The 19447-nt window shown below is 43.2% G+C and overlaps 1 protein-coding gene across 13 annotated transcripts in view; it reads right to left on the reverse strand.

Annotated features, from left to right (window-relative positions):
* Positions 1 to 9995: 9995 nt before the first annotated feature.
* INPP4A (inositol polyphosphate-4-phosphatase type I A) overlaps positions 9996 to 19447 on the reverse strand; it is a 110627-nt gene continuing 101175 nt past the window's right edge. For 6 of the 13 annotated variants that reach the window (XM_032183085.1, XM_032183091.1, XM_032183137.1 and 3 more), the window contains one exon: positions 9996 to 12945. In XM_032183085.1, coding sequence (XP_032038976.1) covers positions 12813 to 12945 — 133 coding nt within the window. In that variant the 3' untranslated portion in view covers positions 9996 to 12812. Of the gene's footprint in view, positions 12946 to 12973; positions 16839 to 19447 lie in introns of those variants that run through there. The other 7 variants (XM_032183099.1, XM_032183124.1, XM_032183116.1 and 4 more) reach the window with 2 other exon arrangements.

A 19447-nucleotide genomic window follows, 5' to 3' on the forward strand; every position in this document is an offset into this window, starting at 1 on the left:
GGGGGTGGGGCTGCCTAGCTGCCTCTAGGCAAGAATCACAGATTCTTACGCAACAGGTTTGAGGCCCTAGAGCTCAAGAGACCGGTGGATGAGGAAGAGGTAGCAAGTGTTCCCAGGAGGATGCCTAGGGTGAGGAGGTTGGAAGAGACCTCAAGATCATTGAGTTCAACCTCCGACCTGACACTAACAGTCCTCCACTAAACCATATCCCTAAGCTCTACACCTAAACATTTTTAAAGACCTCCAGGGATGGTGACTCCACCACTCCCCTGGGCAGCCCATTCCAATGCCTCACAACTCTTTCGGTAAAGAAGTTCTTCCTAATATCCAGCCTAAAACACCCCTGGTGCAACTTTAGCCCATTTCCCCTAGTCCTGTCACCAGGCACGTGGGAGAACAGACCAACCCCCATCTCGCTACAGTCTCCATTAAGGTACCTGTAGAGAGCAATAAGGGCAACGGCCCTGACCCTGGCCCCAGGGAGGCAGCAGACTTCCCTACGGGTAGGGTCAGGCTGACAGACCAACTATCAAGCCCCACGTCTGAGAGCATTGCCCGAATGCCTCTTGAATTGCAGCAGACTTGGTGCTGTGAGCAGTTCCCTGGGAAGCCTTTTCCAGTGCCTGACCACCCTCCCAGAGAAGAACGGTTTCCTCACACCCAGCCCCAACCTCTCCTGTCGCAACTCCGTGCCGTTCCCTTGGGTCCTAGTGCTGCTCACCAGAGGAGAAGTCAGCACCACCGCCTTCCGCTCCCATCTTGAGGAAGCAGGAGACGGCGACGAGGTCGCTCCTCAGCCTTCTCTTGTCTAAGCTCAACAACCCAAGTTACCTCAGCTGCTCCTCAAGTTTTCCCCTCTAGACCCTTCACCATCTTTGTTGGCCTCCTTTGGATACTCGATCCTTTTTTTCTTTTTGTACCCTCCTTCTACTGCAGTGCCCCAAACTGCTGACTCCTATTCAACTTGCCCTGGACCAGAACCCCCTTTGCTGTGGGCTGCTCTGCATGCAGCCTCTCATCCCCCAGTCTGCATGTATATTCAGGATTGCCCCTTCCCGGGGGCAGAGTCCAGCACTTGCTCTTGTTGAACTTCATACAGTTGATGACTGCCCGGCACTCAAGTCTGTCACGATCTCCCTGCAAGGCCGCTCTACCCTTGAGGGAGTCGACGGTGCCTCCCAGTTCAGCGTCACACTTTTAGTGTCGCCTACTCAAAACACTTTCAAGTCCTGCACCCAAGTCGTTTATGTAAAACACTGAAGAGAAGTGGACCGAAAATGGGGCCCTGGCCAACCCCACTAGTGGCTGGCCATCAGCCTGATGGAACCCCATTTGCCATAACCCTTTGAGCCTGAGCCTTCAGCCAATTGTTCACCCATCATACTATGCGTTGATCTAGCTATGGGCGCAACGTTTTGCCCAGCAGTATAGTACGTGAAGCGGTATCCAAAGCTTGGCTGAAATCCCAAAAGATGACCTCAGCTGGCTTCCCTAGGTCAACTAGATGGGAAAGCTCGTTGTAAAAGGCAAAGAAGTTTGTTAAGCAGGATTTCTCCCTCAGGAACTTGTGTTGTCTAGGACTGAGGACTACAGTGTCTTTCAGGTGTTTTTCAGTGACTCCTAGAAGAACTTTCTCCACAGGTTTAGCTGGCCCTGAGGCGAGCCTGACAGGCCTGGAATTAGCACATCTTGGGCTCAGCCTTGGGCAGCCTGCTCTAGCTGGCCTTGCTGGAGCAGGGCAATGCCTGCATTCCTCCCCCCAAAGTGCTGCACAGACAGTCACACACAGAGTGGATGTTAACACAAGCAGTTTATTGGCATCTGCATGGGCTGAAGCTCCTGGATGGAATGGAGTCTGCCCAAGGGTCTGGCTGGTCAGTGCCCGGCTGCGCACAGGTGTCTGTGTTGCGCTGCTCGAGAAAGTGGTGTTGTGTGGCTGCGCCGGGCTGCAGCCGACGCTGTGCGCGGCCTACTGCAGACTCAGGAAGCTGTCCGAGCCATCTATCTGCACCCCAAGTGTGATCTCGATGGAGACGGTGCTCTTGGAGGCGTTGGCCAGCTTGATCTTACAGGAGCGGCGGGAGGGCAGCAGTGTCAGGCGGCAGTGGCGCGAGCGCGGCAGAAGCTGCCAGGCTGCTTGCACCAGGTCCTGGAACCAGCGCGTGGTTTCCTCCACATTGAGGTAGGAGCCCGTGCAGAGGGTGTGTAGGAGGCTGGGTTCCTGGCTTCTGCTCAGCTCGTCCTCGGAGTGGTGGAGGAAGCACAGCATGTCCCCCAGCAGCCGCTCCCTCACGCAGGTGCACTGCAGGTCCACACGCAGCCCGGGCTTCCTCGTTGCTCTCTTCCCCATGGCGCCGAGTTCTGGGTGGAAGGCGTGTCCAGGGGGAGGCCTCAGGGGCACGAGCAGGCGGTAGACGACGGCGTCTTGGCGGGCACTGCAGCCTTCGGAGAGGCAGCCCAGGCCGATGGCCGGCTGCAGCTGTGGCTTGAAGGGACACTTGCTGCAGAGTCCTCGACAGGCCCCAAGAAGTTCGTCCACCAGCTCCTCCACCACCTTGCACTTGTCAGCCATGGACGGCACTGGCCACTGGCTGCAATCAGCCCAAACCCTGCCCAGATGCCAGGTGTCGTGCGAGTCACCGTCTTAGTCCGCATCACCGTTCTCCTCCTTCTTTCTTGCAGAGCTGCCCTGCTTGCTGCGGCTGCCCGGCTCACGGCTCCTTGTCTTGAGCCAGCGGCAGAGCCCAAAGAGCAGCACAAGGAGGTCAAGCAAGGCCCAGAGGTGCCACTGCTGCAAGGCAGTGAAGAGCAGAGCTCCCAGGACCCCCTGACTCTGCTCCAGTCTCTGCTGCTCCATCTCTCGCAGCAGCTGAGCCATGCCCTGACTCAGCTGCTCTGCATGCTCTTGCATTCTCTCGTGCGTATCCGCATCCATGTGATCATCCAGCAACCACGGCTTCTGGGCAATGCCCAGCACAGCCAGGGCGAGGAAGATCAGGCGAGCCATAGCCAGCAGGAGGTGCGAGCTGCACTCACCGACGGCCCAGGCCACAGTGGGGTGGCGCTGCCTGCTGCTGGCCCTGATGACAGCCTCCGCACTGTGACCCGTCCTTTGTGCTGTCACCGGCGTCACAGACGCATCACAGCAATCCCCCTGGCCTCGCATCTCTAGGTTTGGGTGAAGGTCCTTGCAGCTCTTGGACATGAGAAGGCTTAGCATGTCACACACAAGCTCCCTAAACCAGTGACAAATTGCATCTTCTTTTCATATGTGACGCAAAACATACTTGCTCTTATTCCTTCAGATAGAAATGCGATTTCTTGAATTGCTTTGGGGTAAATGATCAAGGTGAAAAGAACATCTCGTGGTGAACGTTGCAGAACTACATAGAGGGAGAGTGAAAAGCCATCCGCACATAGAATACTAGGCTCTCCTGAGTTGGAAGGGACCCATGAGGATCATTGAGTGCAGCTCCTAGGTCCACACAGGACCGTCCAATCACAGAATCACAGAATTTCTAGGTTGGAAGAGACCTCAAGATCATCGAGTCCGACCTCTGACCTAACACTAACAGTCCTCCACTAAACCATATCCCTAAGCTCTACATCTAAACATCTTTTAAGGGCCTCCAGGGATGGTGACTCCACCACTCCCCTGGGCAGCCTGTTCCAATGTCTAACAACTCTTTCGGTAAAGAAGTTCTTCCTAACATCCAACCTAAACCTCCCCTGGCACAACTTTAGCCCATTCCCCCTCGTCCTGTCACCAGGCATGTGGGAGAACAGACCAACCCCCACCTCGCTACAGCCTCCTTTAAGGTACCTGTAGAGAGCAATAAGGTTGCCCCTGAGCCTCCTCCAGGCTGAACAAACCCAGCTCCCTGGCACAGGCTGTCTGTTTCTAATTTGGGGGCTAAGGCAATATTCCCAGGGAGGAGAAAAAAAAAAAAAAAAGGTAAAAAAAAAAAAAAAAAAAAAAAGTGGTATGGGGCTACAAGAAGTGGCATGAGATTGTTTTGGATTAGTTACAAGAAAATTGCTGTGCAGCATGTCTACCAGGGGACAAATATCAAATACCAGGGGAAGACGATATTCACTAGGCAAAGGGGCAACCAGTTTTATGGCAACGCAGGAAAATGGCAGAAGCTCGGGGGCTGGCTTAGTCATTCAACAGGGGAATACTGGTACCAGATGGGAGACTAAAATGCTCCTTGGGAAGCAGCTTCACTGGCTGCTGTTGGCTCTGGGGGAAGGGAAAGACCTTTTAGCCCCTTCAGTTCCTGGTCCGCAGAGCATGTCCCCTCCTTCAGCAGTCAAGTTACCAATAAAATTCTGCTGAGATTAGAGTCTGGCAATGAAGAAAGTCCCTAAAAACTACGCAATAACCCATTTCTACACGAAGTGGGTATGACTCAGCTTACGACTCGCGGGGAAATTCCTGTTGTGCTGTACAGAGCAGGGATCTAACAGGACCATGCCAGCCCCCAGGACTACTCACTCGCATCCCACAGCAAACCAGCCACATGGAGGTTTCTTCCTGTGAGCGTCTGATGCGGGGCTGGCTGCCAGCTCTGACTCACGTCTGCCTGCCTGTCAGGGCCCTGCTGTGGCTGACAACTCGGCCTCCAGTTTTTGGGGGTGGGTGGAAGTTAATGGAGGTTCAGCAGACAGCAGTAGGATAAAGGCTGAGTGCCTCGGTTAAGCAACCAAAGGTCATGGCAGAATGGAAATAGCTTCATGCTTTGCAATAACCTGAGTGGGGAAGAAAAAAAAAAAAAAAAAAAAAAAAAAAAGATGGAAGAAAATAGTTTGGCTGTATTTAATTTAGAAATTTAGTTAGTAATAAATTCAGACATTATGCACATGTTAGGATGGGAGGACGGAAAGGAGGACTGAAAGAAGGTTCCCTTCTTTGAAGCGGCCAAACCCAATGGTCTGGAGATATACTTCAAAAGGGTAGCTCGTCTCAGCTGTAACACAACCCAACCTCTGCACTACTACAAGCAGTGCACAGGACAGCCTCACCTGTACTCAGAGCTTAGCTTCAGATGTGCAAATGTGGGACCTGGGCACTGGCAGGGAGCCTTAACCTGTGGTGTCAGGTACTGGGAATGAGGGTGCAGCCCAGGGCATGCTGCCTTAGTGCCACTGACTGATCTACTGCAAGCAAAAAGCCCTATAATGCTGTTATTACAGCAGTAAGGCCAGTTTTAGAAAATGGACAGTGCTTTGCTTTGCTTGCTTTGCTGTTGTTTTGTTTGTTTGTTTTTAATTAAAATGGAGTGTCCTCATAAAAAAAATCACAGATTTGGTCAATACAGCATTATTAACCCACAGATGGAAAAAAAAATAAATCCTGAAGCATTTTGTGAATTCTGATTAAAACAGCAAAGTGGAAAACATTTTTCTTAATTCAATAAATATTAATCATGCACTTCCCTCTCTCTACCCAGTGGCAAATTACAGTCCTAATATTTAGATAAACAGCACCCCTGTGTGGCTACAAATGGCACTCAGGAGATCACAGCAATTCCAGCTGGCCTTAAAAATTTCCTCTATGATTTTTTCTTGACACCTTAAAAAAATAAAAAAAAAGCCTCAGCGCTAGCAGCAGCATTTTGGGTTGACAAGTTGTACATGGGGCAGTATACAGCTCTTACAGTTCAGTGGTGAAAGTGTGGAGGTCCACACATTAAGGCACCTGGTTAGTTTTCTAGGCTTTTACTTCTCTTCAGGCATAGTATCCCAACATGCTAGGCAAGCCTAAAGTTATTATTTTTATTTTAGTATTTATTCAAACTCTCAACAAACGAAGCACTTTTCTTTCTCCCCCATTTTACATGCTTTTGGTATCTTTTCTTCTACATCTGCTCACGTAGCAAAATTCTTCCCATGTTTATTTCGTTCAAGACACTCAGCTCCTCCAATTCACCCCAAATACCTCCATTCTACACTCCTACCCAAGGTACTTTATGCCATTATTTGGCATTTTTGCTCAAGTCCCCAAGGCAGTAGTTTCTGCCGTGGCCCCAGTCATTTGGCCTGCTTCTAGGGGAGCCCTGAGGGTTCATCCAGCCTAACCCAATGCTGCACTAAAACAGGGTTTCCAGCACCTGATGAGACATGAGATTTACTGCCTAGCTACTATCCTTTTTTTTTTTTTTTAATTCTGTTTTAGCAAAAATGGTGAAGTTTGTTATGCCGCTTGCTGTCATACCTTACTAAGATCCAAAGAGCCCCATGCAGAACACAGCCCCCTCACAACAGCTCACCTTCGTAGCAAGGTTTCTGATGGCTTAAGTAGTGACTAAAGAAAAGAGCAAACACATATAAGCAAAAAAATACCCTCAGTTTAAGCACTTTTGATGAGTCTGCCCTTCTTTTCTACTTTTCCACAACAGCGAAGGCTTCTCCTTGATCAGTCTTATGAAGCTGCCAGGAGTTCAAAAGTTTTCCTTCCTGCACTTTTAGTGCCACTATTCAAGAGCCCTGTGTTCTTTAAACAACTCCTACCCTTGCTTTACAATACCAAAACAGGAACAATAAGCAGATTAATGTCTGCCTAGATCCATAATCTGGCAGTAGACAGGATCAGAATCAGTAAAATACAAACAAAATCACCTAAAAATTCTGGCTTACAAGACATCAACTTTCTAGTTAACTACCTCTGCCATAATGACAAGCTCATTATGGGTTAATTCCAGTACTCCATGCGTGAACTGCATAAACCCCACAATCCTTCTCCTCTGAGGTTCAGATGATGAGAGCCCCAAGAGAAATAAATGAAGAAGAGGGTAGGTGTTTCCTAAAACACAAGTCACAAAAATATTGTACAAACACACCTGGAAACCCCAGGCTGTGCTTACTCCATCCTTTCAGGGCCAGAAGTTAGCAGCTGCTGTCTGCGATAGGACACTAGGCCTCAAAACAGGCATTTTGAGGGGTTTCGTCGTTTAGGTCAGTAAGTCTTGACTCTGGCTGGCTGCATAAATATACTGATGACCCGCCCATTTAATTAGGCAGCCCTGGAGCTGTGTAGGCCCCCCTGCAGCACCCACAACACGCATGGTAGCTCCACGGCTGTAACCAGGCCCCAGCAGGGCCCTGTGTCCTGGGGAACAACCCTGCCATGGGATTACAAATTAGAGGCGTTTTCCACACACTCAAACCCTAATATTGGGAAATAATAGGTAAGAGAAAAAGAAAAGCTCAGCTTCCAGCAGCCCCTGCTACAGGTGCATGCAGCAGAGCCGCAAAAAGTATCTGGAGAGGAGGAGTGGGGCACCAAGGAGCAGAGGGGCAGACAGCAAACAGGACACCGTGAGTAACTGAGCAATTAGAGCACAGAGCTGAGGATGAAATGCAAATTTCACCTTCTGATTCAGCTGGCGTTAGGGAACCAAACAAAATTTAGATATGCATAAATTCAAAACAAAATAAAACAACAACAACAAAAAGGAACACTTCCCTTTTTTTTTTTCCTTATTTTTTTTTCTCTTGAGACTTGAAGGCAGGCCAAATAAGTCTTCCATCCTCCTTCAATGAGTCTTCATCTTCCCCTTTGTAACACTAGATAGTTTTCACTTCCTTATGCTTTGCAGAGCATCTTAAGGCAAGCTTTCTGAAATGCAGAGGTACCAACACCGAGCATTGTGAGTCTGACATGGGGGAAAATGTGTCGGATATCCAGTCAGATAATGACAGGATAAGGGGAAATGGCTTTAAACTAAAAGAGGGTAGATTTAGATGAGATATTCAGAAGAAATTCTTCACCCAGAGGGTGTTGAGGCCCTGGCACAGGCTGCCCAGAGAAGCTGTGGCTGCCCCATCCCTGGAGATGTTCAAGGCCAGGCTGGATGGGGCTTTGGGCAACCTGGGCTGGTGGGAGGTGTCCCTGCCCATGGCACAGGGTGGGCTTTAAGGTCCCTTCCAACCCAAACCATTCGATGATTCTCTGATGTGGAGCTGCTGCAGCTGCAGCCTCCTTCCCTGGAGGAGTGGGCAAAGAAGGGGGCACGCACCACACGGGGGACTGGGGTGCACACGTGTAACCCGTGTGGCTGTAAAGGAGTCACACATGCAAAGCTGTGAAATGTTTATAATTAGTTACAGAAGGGTACTTAGACATTTTCAGGTGTCCAGGAAGACTTTATAAGTGTCTGAGATTGTTGTTTATCTTCTGTACTGCTCACGCTGATTCTGAACATATTCACTGATGGATGGTTAATTACATGTCATCAATAAATTGACAAACCTCACCCATCCTGACTTGCTTTAAAGCCTAAGAGTTGAGCAGCTTTTCTCTGCATTGTACTGGTAAGTAGGCACAACTCATGTGAGTCGTAGGCAGCAATAAGATTTTACTGCAGCATTGATGTGCATGTTGGAGAAGCTTTATGACTTTGTATGCAGTAGCAGCAATTAAGCGTACATCTTAGTCGCCAGAACCAGGTCTGATCTGGAGACCATGTGGATAAGCAACTGCTTTATGCCCCAGTTCCATATTGATCATCATTAAAATTTTAATTCATATAGATTGGGAACTTTCTGAAACGTTGCTCCTTCTCCCCCCCAGCCAAATGGAAATTATTTCATTCCTCCCAACAAAGGTTTTTGCCAGGAACCTATGTGCAGGCTCAGCAGAAGAGATTTGTGGTGTCCCCAATGACAGAGCCGAGCAAACAAACACCTTCCCACCCCAGATCACTGCTTTCCACCACAGTGTTCATGTCCCGGATAATTCCTTTACCATTAGCCTCTGCAGGATGGGTCTTCTCCATCTCTCTCCTTTGAACTCTTCAACTTTATGAATAATGAAACTCCTCAGGAGCCTGACGGGCAGCAACTGACTCCAGACCAAGTGATTCAGTCTGGGCTGCAGTCAGTGCTGCTCTCAGCAGCTCCTCGTTGCGGTGGTGATAACCTCAGGACGTGCCCTTATCACTGCAGGTACCCCGGGTGGCTCCGGCGAGTCGAGCACTAGCCAATACCCCCAGCTTGAAAGCATCAATTAACCAAACTCATGGCAACGTGGGAACCCGCTCTGTTCTGCAGACCCACAAACCCCAGTGTTTGTCATTGCTATGAGTACGGATGAAAACCCCAAATGTCTCTTTTGTAGGATTTTGATTATTTTAAATTAAAATGAACACTGGCAGATACTTTTTTTGACATCAGTTGAAAAGTCACGAAACACTAATGTATGTATGTATACCCCCACACATATGTAGATGTATTTTGTATATTCCATTTAGGAAATCCCACCTGTCAAGCATCTTCTCCTTCTGCATCCTTAATGAAATCAGTTTGGTGTTTTTTGTTTTTTGTTTTTTTCCTGGTACTGTTTTATTTTGTGTAACCAGAAAACCGAATCCATAGAACTCATTTCCCATCTGTGGCCATCAGTCTTCTCTCACACAAATAAAAGTATGTTTGGCAGTTCTCAAACATTCAGTGACAGAAGAATTCAATTTTTATGTTCTATTCTTTGTATTTTATAGAAATCTGAATGCTTTGGATGATCGTCTGTTACACTCCCACGTGAAATTTATTTAATCTGATATCAAAATGAGAATCAACAATAACAGCCCATCCCTACTGAAAAGCAGCATCACTACCAGAGCTGCTGTGGGGATGCATTGACTGAAGAAGAGAGGAGGAATTGTTACTGGAAGAAAGAGTGCCAAATGGAGAAGGAAGCTCAGGAAGGTGTTACAGAAGATTAACGGAGAAGAAACAAGCTCAAAACCCCAAATCTCTCACCACTTCTTTAACTGTTGCTGCAGACTGGCATGTCTGCACGGGACGAACCAGTGCCTGACTTCACTGCAGAAAATTGACAGCGGCAGGGCTGAGGAGTTCCCAACTTGCACATCCGTGTAAAAATATCTCCATGCACAATTTCATATATTCTCCAACAGATACAGCACGTCAAGCCAAGCAACCTGAAAGCACTGATTAATTTGCCCCCAAAGCAGTAAAAGTAAGCCACCATCTGTTATTCTTGTCAGTTCTTTATTGGTTTTCATCCTAGACTAGCACATTTACAGCATACATGGGTTGGATGAACTAGAATATATAAAACAGTAGCCATATGTTTATGATATATTAATACTGCCCAAAAACAAATAAATAAAAATATTTCAATGCACAAAGCTTGGCAAATACAATTGTGTTGGGACAAAACAATGTTGTATTATACAATAATTTTACATGTATAAATGAAACAAAAGGCAACTGTGCTGTAGGTACTTTCACAGAACATACACAGAACATACTTGGCAACTTTTTTTTTTTACCTTTGTATGTTTTATAATTTAAAAAATTACTCAAAAAAGAACATTAGACAGAACTTCATTTTACAGTAATCCTTAAATTTGCCTCTCCTGTGCAACAGAAAAGCTTACTTCACCCCTGTGAAGTCTCCTATGTGGATTTCAAGTTTCACAGTTTTTCGATGAACTGGTCAAGATCTTACTCTTCGTGATGCCCTTTAAAACAAGCCATTGACGTGCATGTACTGACACCGTTGTATATATAAAACGTTAGCTGGACGATGAGGTTTTACATGTAAGCGTACTAAAATCAGAATATTTTAAACAAAATAATGCAATACTTGAGACCGGTATGCCACCACTTTAAAAAGGTGAGCGAAAACCATGCATATAGAAAATTCGGGAACTTTTTCTGATTACACTGGTATACAAAATAAATAAAGGCTCACTAAGCTCTAGAGTAGGTCTAATGATTGCTGGCCACAACCTAAGAGAGTGGCTCTGCTAATTGTTACAACAGACCTCTCGGTATTTGCTTCTGAAGCAGAACATTGGAAGGTTTTTAGTGTAACAATACAGGACTTAAAATATTAACTATGTTTGAAATATACAAAATAAAATCATCAACTCATAAAAACTAAGGGATACAAAGAGTATAGTTTATACAAAAATAAATGTAGCATTTAATAACGGGCCAGGGACTGAAGGTTGAGCAGAACTAATGGAATAACGCCTAAATAAATCCCACTGAAAAGTTTTTCCACTGTATATTTGCTTACAGATTTGCAAAAACCCCAAAATAAAAGCAACACGTTTATTAGTTGGAGAACAGGTTCATAATGTTTCCAAGGGACTGTTCTTCTACAAATGGTTTGTTCAGGACAGGTGCTAGAAAAGCAGTGAATTTGCACAGAATTTTTTTGCTTTGTTCTCCTAGAAAGACTGAAGTAATGGTAACGACCTAGCTCAGCAGAACTCTCTTAACTGGCGTGGTGACATGCTGCTCAGTGTTGGACTGCAGAAAGCAAAATGCAAAAACTGCTAGGCTTAAAACCCCCAAACCTGTATGGGAGCAGAATGAACATGACTGATAGAGCAGTGACAGCACAGACAAACATCAGTGCGAGGGAGAAAGAAGCCAGCCATATACTTACCTGGCTGCTGCTACTCTCACAAGAGCAAACGACCAGATTTTGCTGTTCTAGAAACCAAGAGGGGGAGGGCACAGCGGGCTGGAGGAAGCCAGCTGGGAATGATCTAATCCTGTTAAAATTTGGAACCTAATGTTTAGCTGCTTTTTAAGAAGGTATCTCATCTTCGAAGGCATTCTCTGGGACATGATTTGCAAGGAGATCTGTTGAACATTTTTTATCAAATGCCATCAAACTGATCGCCTTAGTCTTAGGCTCGAGCACATCTGAGGGTCTTGTGCACTAGCACATGACTTTCTACCAAAACGGGACATTGCTATCTTCTTCAGAAATATTCTGAAAATAGTCATGCTGCCCACACATGATTCTGAACATTCAGTAAGGTAGAACGCAAAGCTATTTTTTACAGTCCTAAAATACCAGAAATAAATTTTTGTTACGGAGTAACGGGGATGTGCTGGGCACTCTGAGCATTTTCAAATTGACAGATACTGAAAAACAAAAACATCAGTCAAAAAAATGCGACCCCCTGACATACTAATGCTTACAATCCAGAAGCGATTATAAAAAGCCATGGATAAAAAATGTGTTAAATAATTTACAGTACCATGAGACGTACTCAACATGTTAGAGTTGGGAAGGGCTGGGGGAACTGTTGCTGGCATCAATGGTTAAGCATCATGATGTTTTTGAAAAACACTTTTTAAAACTGGTTTAAGATGTTTGCTAAAGTCCTTTTGTGCTGAAAATGACAGGAATTTGTCTTTATTTGGACAGAACTAGAAACTAGACCTCATATGCCTTTTATGTATTGTTATTTTCATTTATCAAGATGGTATCCTATATACAGTGAAACGATTTCGTCTCCTGGCTTTTATTGTGCTGATTATTTTTAAAAGTTAAACACCTGCTCCTTGATTGTAACAATGCATTCTACAGTTATTAGACTGCCTAGGGTCCAGTCCCTTTTTATTTACAACTTCTGAGTTTTACTCTGTTTTAAAAAGTTTATGAAAAGCTCAATCTCACATCAACTCAGTATAAAAAGATGTCGTGTGAAACAGCTGCCTAAATGCCATTCGCAGAGTCCTTGCCCATCCAGGAGGTACCTAGCGCTTCGCAGATAGGTAGTTATCGAGTAGCACAATATCTGGTCATCTTACATACACTGGAGGCTATTTAAATGGGCACGGTCATCACACTATTCTCAAGCTAAGGTGTCAGAATAAGTGTTACTACAGATCCCAACTCGGTAAGTAACATGCTCTGTATAACCTAGTGAAACGTACAAAAAGGTTATTTATCTCTTCTGGATGACAAAATCAGGTGTTAATCTAGAGTGCATCCACACGTTTTAATGGAACAGCAATTAAAGGACATGGTATGCTTATGTTTCAACTTTTCCATAAGTTCCTTCTGGAGGCCTGTAATACTTTGGGAAAGCCTTCAGTTGCAGGGAATTAAACGCATACTTGCGACATCCAACATTCTTCATTGTATTTTCTCGCCGACAACCCTCGCTGGGGAAAAAAAACAAGCACAAAAAAATGACAGCAGTAAAAAGGAAAAAGAAAAAAAAAAAAAGACTTAAACTAAGATGAAATGAACTGGTTATTTTACAGCATTAAAAAAAAAAAGTTGGTTATATTTAATGAGCGTTTAATTAATTTGCCACTGCAAATATTAAAAATGATGACTCATCATACAATGCTAGTAAGAAGCACACAGAATGGACACATGCTATGTCTGGTTGCTAGTTTTGCATTTCTAAAAAGCAGCAGTGCGTCTACTGAAAGAGTTCTTTTAGGGAGGTTTCATGTATTTCCAGGTATACTGTTGTGGAGTTCACATGCCGCTTCATCGCACAAGGGATCCCAAAAGATTGCTTAAAAGCAGTTCTGCTAATTTATTAGTACATTAGGCTGAAAAAGGAAAATTGCTGATCTCTCCAAAGGAGCTTTAGAGTAATTCTCTTGTTCCCTGCATGTCGCTGTTATCAGAACTTACTTAAAGATTAGAGCTGATACAAAAATAATGGCTTTCCAGTTATCTCTGCATGCATAAATGGACTTGAAAACCAACGTACTTAAAAAAAAAAAAAAATCTTAATCATGAAATAGCAGCTTTGTGTGGGTGCAAAAGAGATTGGCTGCGTTGGCAGCCATCACCCCAATGAAACAAAGCTGTGCAGAACATAGAGCTTAACTTCTACCCAAGGTTTTGGTGCAACTGCCCCACATTACAAAGAGGTCCTGTGCTACGATAAAAAAACTATTCCAGTTATAAGGCTTCTTTACAATTGTAAATCTACATCAAAGTTCCTTTGATTATACCCAAAACAGACATACAAAGAGGAAGCACTGTTTTAAATATATATTATAAATCAAATTAGGCTTGCATGAGAACATCTTTCCCTGATAGAGAACTGGAACCTAAACAACCATTTAATAGTAAAGGCTCATGACCAAGTGTACAGTACACGATCTTATGGTGGAAATCTCCTGTTACTCCTGTCCTGGAGGTGGCTGCAGCAGGTACCAGGTACATGGCAGTCATTTCTTTTAAAAGGAGGGTTTGGATCCTGGTTCGGTGTGAAAGCTCTCTGCTCTTCCTGAGCTCATTGTTCGTCCGATTTTGGTTAATTAAACCCACTGTAGCTCTGTTACATATGTACCACCTAGCTTCATAAAGCATTGGCCCCATAACTTTTCATTCCAAGAAACAGTTTATGTCTGAAATTTGTCTCTACAGTGTGTTCTGTGATGGTCTTTTATAGAATGGACTGTACCTTATGACACCGTCTCTATGACGTTGTTTTGTGTTTTACAGACACCCTCCCCAGCTGCTGCAGACAAACAGATTAATCAAGAATTAGCAGAAAATATGTTTCAGCGTAGTAACGAAACCACCAAGCTTAAATAAAGCATAACAGGATGCTGACTGAGCATTTTCAGTCGGAGGTGGATCATCCTGTTCATTACCCGTTCCACTGCATCTGGTTATTGACCACGTTCAGACACAAAGATGTGTTTCACACCATTTCATGTACCATGGTTCTGCCAGAGGCACGTGGGCAGTCTGCACTGCAGCGTTTTAAATCTGAAACCCTGAGTGAAAGCACAAACCGAGCTAAAAAGAAAGCCAAAAACTTGCCCCTATTGAAGTTTAGGAACCCCCTTCCCAACACGTTGTTTACAAAGGGTTGAGGCTTTCTTTCTAAATTCATTTCAGGGTGGCCTTCAGGCCTAATCTTGCCTAATGACAGTCACGAGCAAAGCTTCATACTTTATTTAAAACAGATTAATTGTATCAGGGAGTTCAGTGGAGGTGCTCCAGTTACTTTCACATCTTGTTAGACTGAACCCAGGACATTCAATGCATTGCTACAACAAGGCTATAGTGCAACCTGACATTCCTTCACTGTGTGAAAAAATAGATTTTGGTACACATAGCAAATGAACCAGCCTTCATCAGAAAGAAGAAATGATTCGTACAAAGATGCAGTGGTACTGGGTAGCAGCACAGGATGTGGAAATGACCATCACCACCATATTATTATTTGAAATCTCATCAACAGTAAGGTTTGCCTAAGTTCATTAAAATTAAAAATAAATAGGAAATAAATAGATGTCTTTGTGGGCTTTTTTTTTTTATCCTATTTTAAAAACAGCATTTGAAGAATAGTGAGAAAAATACCAGGAGATAGTGTACTGTACAGTCTTATTTCATGAAGACACAAATGTAAATATGTACTTTAATTAATCAGAATTTTTACCAAATTCAGGAATTGATTTTATCTTATTTCTTATTTTTTTTAAAGCTTGCCTCTTTCAGGAGATTTCAAAGTTTATTAACATTAACAACACAAGCTGCAGCTATCTATGTTTTCTGAGCGAGTCAGTAATAGTAGAAATCAGAAATCACAGTACTACAAGAGTTCTTCTCAAGTCATCAAGCCCAATTTTCTGTCATCTCAGGCACCAAGCAAAGTAAATCCCTTTATGAAATTAGCAAACTATGTTAAATGAGGTTAGGTTTTTGATGAACTATTGCTATTGACAAGATCTTCCAGACCACTACATCAACAAAACCCTTCAGTTTAAACAGGCATCTGCCACGTTGGTGTTAGATATAAATGGTGATCAAATTTCTTCTACCATCGTTCTGCATGACTAAGCTAGGTAAGTTTCTTTAGTATCACCACTTACATAAACGTTAACTTACCATAATTCATTTATCTCTAAGTCACCGCCTATCAACATCATAATTTATTAAAGCTGTCCAACACTTAACAGTGAAAACAACAATAATATTCCAGCCTAGTGTCATTAACACAAAGCCCAATGGAAAACCTAGAACCCACCTAAATGAAGGAGCTAATTAATAGCTTCATTTTCTCGCCTGAAATACTGAAGACTAACTTCAGCAGGATGACAATGACCCTGTTCCAGAGTGAGTTATACAACAAAGCACCTGAAACTGATAATGGATCATTAGCAGGCTCTGCCGATTACATACTCTCCCTAACCACAAGTCATTGTGTCTTTAATACATTACAAAACGCAGATCTACAAATATAATGGAGTAATTCTGCATGCAGCGCACCGCAAGTTGCATTTGGAGCGGGTACACTAGTCTACTGGCACATACTTAACCATGAGAAAGGAACAAGACTATGGTTCTACAAACTGTATAGTAATAATGTAATTTGGCTATTATGCTTTGAAATGAAGGTAGAAATTTGTTTATTTCTTTAAATAATTTTTTTTATAATTTCTTATAAACCCCACCCATATTTTTATTTTTCTCTTCGTACCTCGTAAAAATGAAAGGCAAGATTAGCATACACCTTTGATATACAAAAGATACAAATTTTTTTTCAGAGTTCCTTTCTCTGGAATACATGAAACAAATAACACAAAACTATATTTGGTAAGAGATCTTCAGGCCGGCTAAAGTAACGAGGTAACAGGCCAAATGTCAGACTATGTTACAAGCACTGAAAGCAGAACAATAATTTAAAGTTTCAATACAATTCTTTTTGATAAAATAATTTGATGTATATTTACAGTTTAGTACAATAGAAACGTAAAATTGTAAGGCATAATAATAATTCTTGGCAGACAATGCTATGACACATTCCTTTGTCCAGCAGGTACCAAGTGGCAATACACATTCAAGCGGTATTTTTTTTGTTGTTGTTTTGTTTTTGTTTTTATTTTAACCTTATCTTCACTTGCAACGTAATCTGGCCACCAGGTATGCTATGCTCAGGAACAGCCACACAATCAGTAAATTGGGGCTGAGAGCTAGTAAAGGAATAGAGTAGAGGAGGCTGGGATCTAGTCTGAAATCTCGGATGGGCACCAAGCCACTCAAGTTCTTCTGGGTGACTACCTCCCGTGTTCCAATGCTGTGAAAAGGAAGAAGGTTGGGAGGAGGGAAAATAAAACAGAAAGGAAGACGGACATGCAAATGAATGTATAAAAAGAGATGGCAACACAAGGTGGTCAAGAAGATGAAAAAAAGATGGAAGAAGCCACAACAAAACCAGAATATGAAGTAAAGAAAGAGTGGAAAAACATCTCAAAAATATATATCAGCACAATTACAGATATAAGGAGAGGGAAAGAGAATAAAAGAGAAAAATAAGAAAGAAGTACTGTAGTCTACCGAAAATAAACACATGTAGGTTGAACATAAATGGTTTTCCATGTTCATTCTTTCAGATTACCAAGCAATATCCCATGCTGCTCTGCCATGCTCCCGCATGCTGCAAAAAAGTGGAGCTCTGAAAAGCAAGCTGAACATGAATAACCATTGTCGTATTTGACCCTTTCAAACATCTTTCCATGTGAGCTGCAGTGAAATACTTTAACCTCTTAACTACTTGCTCAACATATGAACATAAAAAACAAAACACCCAAACCACCCGCTTGTTTTTCAGCTTCAGAATGAATTCAAGTGTGTATCAATACACTTCCCAAAACACTTCAACGAAGTGCCCCAAGGTACATGTGTGAAGGGAAGAGGTTGCAAAGCCCATCTCGTTATGCCCCTGCTTCCTACGTTGCTTTGAGCACAGAGGGCCTTATCAGGGGACTCGCTTCTTCAGGTAACCTGCCCAGTGCAATTTTGGGTTTAGATTACAAAATCAGTTCCCCAGAGTTCTCACGATGGCAAGGAAAACTTTGTACACCTGATGTATTGTCAGTATGCTTAAAAGAATGAAAAGGCAGCAGTGCTTCGGTTTATTCTCCAAGATTCAGGAACAATTCTGTGTATTGGCCCAACTAAAAATGTGTTTTCATCATTGCACGGAAGTGAGAAGCAAGGGGAAAAAAAAAAAAAAGGGGGCCAGAAACAACCCTACAATCATTGAAGTTAGAGAAGAGGGCAGGAGGTGCTCCAGGCACCTGAGCAGAGATTCCCCTGCTGCCCATGGAAAGGACCAAGGCCAGGCAGATATTCATATGGAGGACCCCACAACCTAATAGCTGGATATTTCCTGAAGGAAACTGCAGCCTATACAGCAAAAGGATCCTGTAAGCAAAGATGCTTTTCTTCTCTGGAAACTTCCCAGCAAAGAGCTGAAATGCTTCAAGCCTTGGACTCTCACAACTTCTTCCCTGACCTTCCAACTGGCCCAGAAAATTCAAAAGGCTTCAAGATTGAACCAAGCCTTCCTTTTTGTAGTACAGCTACATAAATCAAAGGTCGCAGTTAAAAGAAAAAGGAAGTTTTTTGAATGCCCTAAAAGTAAATTGCAACTCTTTCACTTCCTGGATATGTCATCTAGGTCAGGTCGTCCTGTCCATGTTGAAAAGGTTTTGGGTGGAGTTGGGTTCCTACATATTTGTTTTGTAATCCCATATGTCTCCTCAAGCTTTGTTAATTCTGTGCCATTGTTTCCGAATAGAATTGGAGAATGTATTAAAGAGAAAAATAACAACAAATCACATCCTACCCTGAAAATCAATGAGATGTGAGGAAGAGTGATGGGCTTGATGAAAACCCATCCAATCTTTGTATTCCATCAGGTCTACTCAGTATTTGTTCTGTACAATCCCTCTTGGTCAACAATTTAACAGAAGAAAATGACACATCTTTCACCTAGTAGAGCAAGTTCCGGATGCTGCTAGAACATGTCAGCCAAACGTTTTGATTAAGCTGGCCCACTTTCAACATCCCAATGTTGGTCAACATAAAGCTATGTGTTTCTTGTGTCAATGTTTTATTTCATTTTGTGTTAAGTTGAATTGATGGTCCAAAACAATGTTATTATTAATCTCTGTCTCTGCTGTGACCATGACTGCAATAAAAAATATTAACTCAGTAACCAACTTAAAGAACCTATCAAGATTTCTAGCATTATACTTGTTCATTTTTTATTCAAAACTTACTAAACTGTTTTAATAACAGCTTTATTAAACCTGTGCAACAAAGCTTTTTTGTTTCAGGTGTCTAAGTCAACATGTGTAGTTTAAATAATGAGACATCTAAGAGACACTTAGCTCCATTTTTAAGTCAGTAACTTCTCCCTCATAAAGCTGTTCCAAGCTGTCTTTATTTCTAATACTAAGGTTCAGCTGGTCTCTGGATACACAGTTTTCATGTCCTGGAGTAACTGTGTAATGATCCAGCAAAAAATGCAGAAAAAAAAAAAAAAAAAAAAAAAAAAAAAAGTCCACTGACATCCAGTTAGATGTAGAAATTAAAAACAAATTTTTACTGTGAGAGGCTGGAAATACTACTATATGAGACATTTTCCTTCTAAGTTACTGAAGAGTAAGAAAGGGTCAAACAGCAAAAACATACAGAAAGGATAAGAGAATTGAACACTCTAGAGAATTTGGTGAGAAGACACACAGTACAGTACATTCAGTAAGAGTGAATGTTGAAAAACAGGACTGAACAGCATTGTTGAACTACATTGATAAAGACTAAAGCTAGATTTCTTATCCTTTCTTTTGGTATGTGAGTTACGGAGTTTTCCAGCAGTGCTTGAAACAAGGCATTGAA

Source organism: Aythya fuligula, chromosome 1, assembly GCF_009819795.1.
Source record: "Aythya fuligula isolate bAytFul2 chromosome 1, bAytFul2.pri, whole genome shotgun sequence".
Classification (NCBI taxonomy): Eukaryota; Metazoa; Chordata; class Aves; order Anseriformes; family Anatidae; genus Aythya; species Aythya fuligula.